The 8268-nt window shown below is 43.0% G+C and overlaps 1 protein-coding gene across 1 annotated transcript; it reads right to left on the bottom strand.

Annotated features, from left to right (window-relative positions):
* Window positions 1–903: 903 nt before the first annotated feature.
* Window positions 904–7024, bottom strand: LOC109261128 (integrator complex subunit 6-like). Its single transcript, XM_019439667.2, has 5 exons — window positions 6801–7024; window positions 5084–5186; window positions 1944–2309; window positions 1502–1595; window positions 904–1186 (listed from the first exon to the last, which is right to left on the bottom strand). Exons 1-5 carry the CDS (start codon window positions 7008–7010, stop codon window positions 1063–1065), a joined length of 897 nt encoding a protein of 298 aa, XP_019295212.1. The 5' UTR covers window positions 7011–7024; the 3' UTR covers window positions 904–1062.
* Between the last annotated feature and the right edge of the window lie 1244 nt (window positions 7025–8268).

Genomic DNA, 8268 nt, shown 5'->3' with positions numbered 1-8268 from the left:
GAGGGGCAGAGAGAGAGGGAGACACAGAATCCAAACCAGGCTCCAGGCTCTGAGCCATCAGCACAGAGCCTGATGTGGGGCTTGAACTCACGAGTGGTGAGATCATGACCTGAGCCACAGTGGGATGCTTAACCGACTAAGCCACCCAGGCGCCCCTAGAAGTAATAACTTCCAAGGAGCAGTATTTGCTGTATATCAGCATCTGACATCATTTGTTTTTCCCTCCTGTAGTCGGGATTCACAGGCGTTGAAATCCAAGGGTGGAATGGAAGTACCCTCCTGTCACTTTATCCCTAAAACCTTCCCATGCCTCTTGCTTTAGGCTTTTCTGAACCAGAGGTCTTCATCCCAAAGGGAGAAAAGCTTTCACTGAGGAACACAGTCGTGATTCCACGGAGAGGGACTTGAGACTGCTAGCTGGCCATTTTGGTTCCCTCAGCCCTCTCCATCAAAAGCCAAAGAAGGGGGTCCCATACTGGCTGGGGTGATGAAAGCAGACAATCAAAGGGAATGGGCTCCTGCTACCCAAGGAGCTAAGAAAGAGTATGTCCAGGACGTCCAAAGAGCTTACTACTCTCACATCGTGTGATTCGATTGTGGAAAATTGCAACAACCCATTTAAGGCAGGACATCTTAGTGGCCCAGATGCTTCAGCAATTAAGTTTTGAGTCATGCTACGAGGCAAAGAACCCTGACCATGACCTGAGATGCTATGTCAGGGGGAAGGGAATGAGAAATGGGTAGTGAAAGAAAGCAGGTTTAAATACCAGCTACAACCATGGGACCTGCCACAGAAACCGGCACTGTAATAATATTCAGCTTGATGAGTTAATACATCCCTCTCCTCAAGTAAGAAAACAAAGAAACAAACAACAAACTATGCTTTCATAAGAAATTCTTAGGGCCATAGCCCAGCTTTTATTGATGGAGAACCATAAAATTAAAAGACTCCACTCCTTTTTATCTTAGCCTCTAGAAGGGAATTTTCTTGACTACAACATTTTGGGGAGCTTCAACACTACCCTATTCCATCTTACAGCATAGGAAATTTGCCTTTGCTTCTCACTGGTCTTTGCAAGAACACAATTCTCTGCTTTTCTTGTGATTAACGTTCTTGAGATGGCAGCAGGATTCCAGGTTTTCTAGTACCTTCTCAAGCTGCTGAATCAAGACTGCTCTTTTAAACCTGAAAATTAAGACAAATTTAAGGAACCAGAAGATACCTAGCATCTATAATGTGCTAGCATCTATAATGTGCTAGTCATAGTAGTGGATACAAAATAGAGCCTACAATCTCCATGGGAATAGAAAATGCATCCTCTTGGGAAGATGTAGTCTAGCAAAATACCAAGAGTGTCATCAATTGAGGGCCCATGCCCTCCCCTGCCCAGACTATGATGGCCAGGGCTTGGTTTTGCCCCTGTTCAGCATTGGGCACAACTGCTTTAAAAAAATTGAGGAGTTCTTAAAAAAAAAATGAAGAGTTCTTTTTTCCACCTACCTTGCAGCTTCCTTGATGGTAAATTCAACAAATTGTTTCTTGACTACAAGAGGCCCTTGAACTTCTTCAAACAAGGTGAAAATCCTTTCATACCCGGAAAATAATTTTTAAAATTCAGTATTTTTAAAAACACAAAGATGGCTTAGAACTCATTCTTAGTGCATCCACTGCCTCAGCAATCATCTCTCACGGGCTAGAGGGTTGCATAGTGTTTGTGTTTTGAATGCTTACTAAGGAAACTATTGTAAACACCAAGCAAGCCAAACAGACAATTTTAAGAGGTATATCGTGAATTTCGAGACCAGTTAAAGAGAAACCATCCTAAATTCTGTAAAAACCCAATTCAGCCAAAGGATGAGTCCAAGAGGTGGGTTGGATCTATTCTAAATCATAGAATGAGACTTCCCATGGTTTTATTAAGAGCCATCTTGTCACTACTTACTTCGTCCAAACTTCCGAACTTCCTTCATTAATTGATGTTTTATATCATTATTAATTTTCTGTGCCAGAGCAGCACTCATTGGCACTTCCTTTGGCACAACTCCTGTCGAAGGCACCACTGGGACTTTTGGGTCACCTACGGAGACACTGCTGTTCTTGGCTCCTCCTCCAGGTGAATTACTACCAGGTTTGCGAGACAGGCCGTCTTTAGCAAAGTCATCAGAGAGCGAATCCTGTTGGTTGAGTGGAATACCATTTCCTGCTACATTCGTAACTGCTGGCGCAGCAGCATTTGGCAAGAAGCCATCAGGTGGGGTTGGATTATTTTTCATCTTCTTGTCACGGACTTTGTGAGTGACAGTGGCTCCTGAAAACCAAATTAAGAGATTGAGCTGTGAGGCAGGTGCATTTCATCACCCCCCGGGGGACATCCCCGGGCTCTGCACTTTTGAGAAAATTGTTTGTTTCTTAAAGCGGAAGTAGATACCAAGTGGAAATATCAGATCCCACAAGTAGGTCTCCATAAAGATCATACCATAAGTCACTTTTTCTCTCTTGGCACTAGGAATACATACAGAAATGCAGTTTGACAGTACAACTAACAAACACTCACAGATTCTGACACTCGTGATTTAATGCCTCCTCGATGCCCTTTACAAGGTGGAAAGCAGAATATCTATCTTACTTGATGCCAAGATATCTGATATTGGCACTCCATCACCAAGAATCCCAGTCCGTATATGATCCTCCCCATTTGTCTTTTCTGTCTCAGAAAGGTGAATTTCCTTTTGTTCCAAGTCTGACACCCCTGCTTCATATTCTCAGCCCCCTCTGTGCCAGACACTGCTGAGTGCTGGGCGATCGGCATCGAGACAATCCCTGCTCTTATGGAACTTAGATCCTCGTGGGGAGGTCAGGTGGTACAAGTAAAATGGGCAAAGGAAATAATAAAGTGTGAATTCGCGTTGGGAAGGAAGACATTGGGGATGTGACAGAGAGTAGGAGAGGGAGCCTCCAGGACCCTGTGGTCAGGCAGGGCCCTCTGAGGAGGTGACCCCTGGGCAGAGTCTGGAACAGGAGACAGGGCAGCCTGTGCATGTGAGGAGGACTTCTCGCTGCCATGAGGGCCAGTGCAGGGCCCTAGGAGGGGACGAGCCGGGGCCGTGGAGCAAAGAACTGAGGCAGAGAGAACAAGGAGGACACCCAGAGGATGCGTGCAGGAGAGGAGGGCAGGCCCGGGTCCTGCAGAGCATGTAGACCAGCGTCGGGAGCTCCGATTCTGTTCCGAGTGCTCGGGGGAGTTGATGGCGGGTTTCACGATGGACGTGGCAGGATCGGATTTCCGTGCGCACGGGGTCAGTCGGGCTGCAGGGCAGTGATGGGTCAGGAGGGTCAAGTGGGAGAGCAGGGAAATCAGATGAGAAGTTGTTGTAGCAGCTTGGGGACAGACGGTGGCAGCACAGACTAGAGGGATAGAGACCAAGGGTGATCCAGGCAAGGGTGATACAAAGGGTGATACTGGGAGTTAAGCTGCCTGTACTTGCTAAGGGGTGGAGGTGAGAGATGAAGAACAGAATAACAAGAGGAGTCATGAGTGAATCTAAGCGTTTTGTCCTGAACCCCTGGAGAAATAATAGTGCCAGGTGTGTGCAGGCTGTTAGGCAATTGCTCACAAGTGTCACAGATGTGGTCAATCTGTCCTGATTCTGGTTCAGTGACCTCAGGTTGGTAGCTTGAACTAGTCCATGGTGGGGCTATTTACACTATGGATATCTGCAAATCTAAGTATTGGAGCTTCTAGGCCTTCCATGGCTCCCATACGCTGGACAGCAGGTTGTTACACCTTTATAAATATTACACGAATGGGGTGCCTGGGTGGCTCAGTCGGTTTACCTTCTGACTTTGGCTCGGGTCATGATCTCACGGTTTGTGAGTTCAAGCCCCGCGTCTTGGTCAGAGCCTGGGTTCTGCTTCAGATTCTGTGTTTCCCTCTCCTTCTCTCTCTCTCTGCCCCTCCCCCCACTTACGCTCTGTGTGCCTGTGTCTCTCTCTCAAACATAAATAAACATTAAAAAAATTTTTTTAATTATTAAATAAATAAATAAATAAATGTTACACCAATGGATGGTATTATTTGCTGAGATCGAGTAGGCTGAAAGTAGAGCATTTTTGGAGAGGAGGAAGGTCAGAAGTTCAGGCAGAACCAATTGTATTTTAGGTATGTAGTAGACGCTGATTGGAGGGGTCATGTAAGCTGTTGTATTTTAGTCTGAAGTTCAGGAGCAAGTTGTAGTCTAGAGGTATAAAGGTGAGAGTTCTTGCAGTACAAATAATATTTAAAGTTCTAAGACTGTGTGGAATCGCCTAAGGGGAGAGCGGGTTGAAGAGACAAGGGCCCAAGATCCAGCTTTGGGCCCCTGCAGAATTACAGGTGGGAAAGAAGAGGAAAAAGTCAGAAAAGGGAGAAGGAAAAGGGGTCACTAGCCAGGGGATAAGGAATCCAGGAGAACGCAGTGTCTGGGAACCAAGTAGGTTTCCATGGAGCCCAGAGTGAACAAATACATCACATGCTTCTGAGAAATGAATGCCAAAGTGTAGCAGCCACTGGTGAAATTGACGCTAACGGCTTCACTGGACTATGGTAAGAAGCAGCCAGACTGTACTGGGTTAGAGCAGGAACACAACGTGAAGACAAGGAGGATATGAGCAGATCCATCCTGGTGGTGAGCCCATCATCTTTTTGTGTGTCCGGAACCTGCTTATTCTACAGCTTTTTAAAAAACCTTTATTTATTTGAGAGAGAGAAAGAGAGAGAGGGAGAGGATCCAAAGTGGGCTCTGCTTTCAGTTGACAGCTGAAAGCCCGGTGTGGGGCTCAAACTCGCAAACCGTGAGATCGTGACCCAAGCCAAAGTCAGACGCTTAACCAAATGAGCCACCCAGGCGCCCTGGGAACCTGCTTGTTCTAACTCTTACACTGCCCAAATGGTTGGACCCAACGTACAGACCTGCCCCTCCGCTTGCAAACATGTTTGTACCTGTCCATCCCTCAAGGACATAACTATATATTTCCTTTGACCTGGCTGAACCCTAGAGATGGGGTTCCCCTCTCTTTCCTGTTCGCTTAACCTTGGTGACATACTTGGCCTTCTCTTAGATGATGGGCAGCTGCTGGGCTTCCTAGGACTTTTCATTTGTTTTTGTTGCCCTGCTTCAACCTGATATCCTTTGTCATTCTTTATTTGCTGAAAAACATCAGTGAACACATTCCATTAAAGACAAAATCCAATCATTGCAAAATTGCACTCTTCATATGCACAGACAGCCATGCGTTTATATTATTAATATAAGTTTTAATCATGGTCCAAAGATTTATATTCACTTAGCCCACACTATGTTTTCAGAAAATGCGATCCAATTTTAGTGTAACCTAAGTGAAATAAGGAGAAGGTAAAATACAAGGTTTTTGTACAAAACCAAACATGGGACAACCACGTTTGCTAAGATTGCTGGAGAATGAGTGGCTTTCATCAGTCAAGCTTATAAACCCACGGTTATCTCTTTGGAGAAGTACACACCATTTTGCTTCAGCTTTTGTTGGAGAAAAAAGAAAATACCTTTTTTGTCCCTTTGTGCTTTAACTCTATTAACAAATACTGATTAACACTTTATTAAATGATACATGGAGACTGTAAAAGGTAGAATAGATTGAACGTGTAAATCTCCCCACCTCTAACCTTATCGAGATTTAAATATGTCATCCTTGGAGCTGGGTGGGTATAGGGAGTTCTTTTCAGTGTTGGTGGATAAAACAGGAAGTCAAGGGTGTAATACGTTAGCTAAAAGCTGTTTTCATCAAAGGATAACTGCCTTATCTGAATACAGTTGTGATAAAAAAATATTTTCCCGGCACGTTTGCGCTTCCCATAAAAGAGGAATCCAGAATGGTGAAAACATTTTCATTGAGCATTTAGTCTCCAATAGGTACTGTTCTAAATGCTCTACACTAACTCAATCCTCCACCAAGCCCTCTGACTTAGGTGTGATTCTCTCTCTTGTGAAAAATGAGGAAACCAAGGCACAGGAAATTAAGAAAAACTCCAGTTAACTGAGGAGTTTGGGGTGAGGTGGCTAACTTTAAGTCTTGTGTTGTTACCGAAGAATTTGTTGCATGTTCTGTGACTTTATGTCAATGATCTCTCCAATGAGAGCAGCTATGATCCTCTTTGCCTGCGTGCTTCAATAGTCAAGTCAGTATGTCTCTCTCATGCACACTATACACATCTCCCATTAAGATGTCCGTAGGACAATCCAACTATGGCAACATCAGCTAGTACTTCAATTTCAAGAGGAACACTTATTTTCTAGATAGAGCACTAATGACTTGAAAAATGGAAACAGAGAAAGTAAACTGTGATCTCAATATGAAGGGAGTTACTGGGGGGGTGGGGTGGGAACAAATACAGACTCTGGAGCCAGAAAGATGTGGATTCAAATCCTGGCTCTATCTTTTGTCAACTGTGTCATTCAGAGCAACACGTTTGACCACTGTCAGCCTTGATTTCTTCTTATGAAAGGGGGGATAGTAATACTCATCTACAAAACGGTGGTAAGTATTAAATGGGATCATTTAAAACACCAGCTTCTACTCCAATAAATGGCAACCACTCTTTCTGTTCAACTAACACACTCTTGGATCAGAAGGCTCCTACTTTCTGTTCACATGAGATTCCTTGTATCATACTTTGTCCCTTAAATAAATAGAAGTAGAGCACATGACTTACACTCATCGTTTGAAGAAGAAAATAATTATACAAAGAATACCACAATTTAGGCAGAAATAGTCATAGTTATCTTACCTTATTATCATCTTGAAGCAGATAGCTGAGAGTATAAAGTCTTTTAGGTTGTTCTGGATTAGTCTTTTGAGATGGAGAAGCTGTTGTCTTCAGATTCTTCTCATAGTTAGCTATTTGTTTGAGTAGAGCACTCCAATGGGAAAGTGGATAATCAGTGGAAAAGACTTTGATGCTATACAGCTTAAATGTACTATCCATTAGGGAGGACATGGCCACTGTTGGCGATGTGCACCATGGCACCAAACAGAGTTTAGAATCTCATATCTATGATCTCTATTATATTTTAGAATCTAGAATCATCACCCCTCAGCTAAGTCATTATTCAGTCCACCATCACTACTGCCTATAGGCTCACCACTAGGTCCAGAACAATTCCCTTTTGCTACAAGCTAGGTTTAAGAGTGGGCTGACCTCCCTTATACCATCATCCCAACTAAAGGACCATACTTGTTCTCCTTTTGGAAGAACCTAAGCTCCATGGAATTCTTTTACACTTAGTCCGTAGAACCTTGAGTACTGGGCCTTAACCTCTTTGGATGATTTGATTAAACCTATATTCTTCTCAGAAAGACCCCTTACAAACAAAACTCGATGTATAATTTCAAGGGTATGCCCAGCCTAAGATCTGTTAAACTTAATGGACGGATGATCCCACTGAAAATCAACAAATGGGGCAAAGAAGCTTTATAGTCTGACACAAATTATCCTGCATACTATCAGTTAAATTATTTTCATGTAAATAAGGAATTCTCTGCTGAACTCATAACTGTAGGCAGTGTGATATAGTATTAGAGTGTGCAGTCTCTGGAATCTTATAGATCTATATTCCGCCACTTTTCAATTGGCTAAACCTGGCAGAACCAGTTAAATTCTTATTCAAAATTTCTATTACCATAAAATAAGCGTAAAACAGTATCTACCTCATTGGGCTGCTTTAAGGATTACAAGAGATAAAGCATGAACAGGATAGTGTATGTGATGCTTAACACACATCTCCCCTTATGCTTGAGAAAAATAAACGTGGACTGGGTAGATGTAGGGATTCAGTGAAAAAGGGTATTCTAAATATTAAAGTATTATAAAGTAACCTACTCATGCAATAAACATGCAAGCTAAACTTGATATTTTGATAATCCACAAATGTCCTAAACAAAATCTTGTCTGTCTTTAGCGGATCAATCACCTTCTAGTTAAGTAGTCTGACTACCACATGCAACATCATAAACATTTCCAGATTTCAAAACTTGCTACAAAGCTACAATAATTAAGACCATGTGGTACCGACGTAAGAATTGATATAGAGGTCAAAGGAACAAACCTGAGAGTCCAGAAATAAATCCTTAACCTATAATCCGTTGAAATTCGACAAGGGTGCCAAGACTATTCAATGGGAAATGAAGTCTTTTCAACAAATGTTTCCAGGAGAACTGGACATCCATAAATAAAGGATGAAGTCAGACCCCTTCCT

Source organism: Panthera pardus, unplaced genomic scaffold (genome assembly GCF_024362965.1).
Source record: "Panthera pardus isolate Hobbes unplaced genomic scaffold, ASM2436296v1 HiC_scaffold_27, whole genome shotgun sequence".
NCBI classification, from domain to species: Eukaryota; Metazoa; Chordata; class Mammalia; order Carnivora; family Felidae; genus Panthera; species Panthera pardus.
This window is presented reverse-complemented; position numbering and strand designations above follow the sequence as displayed.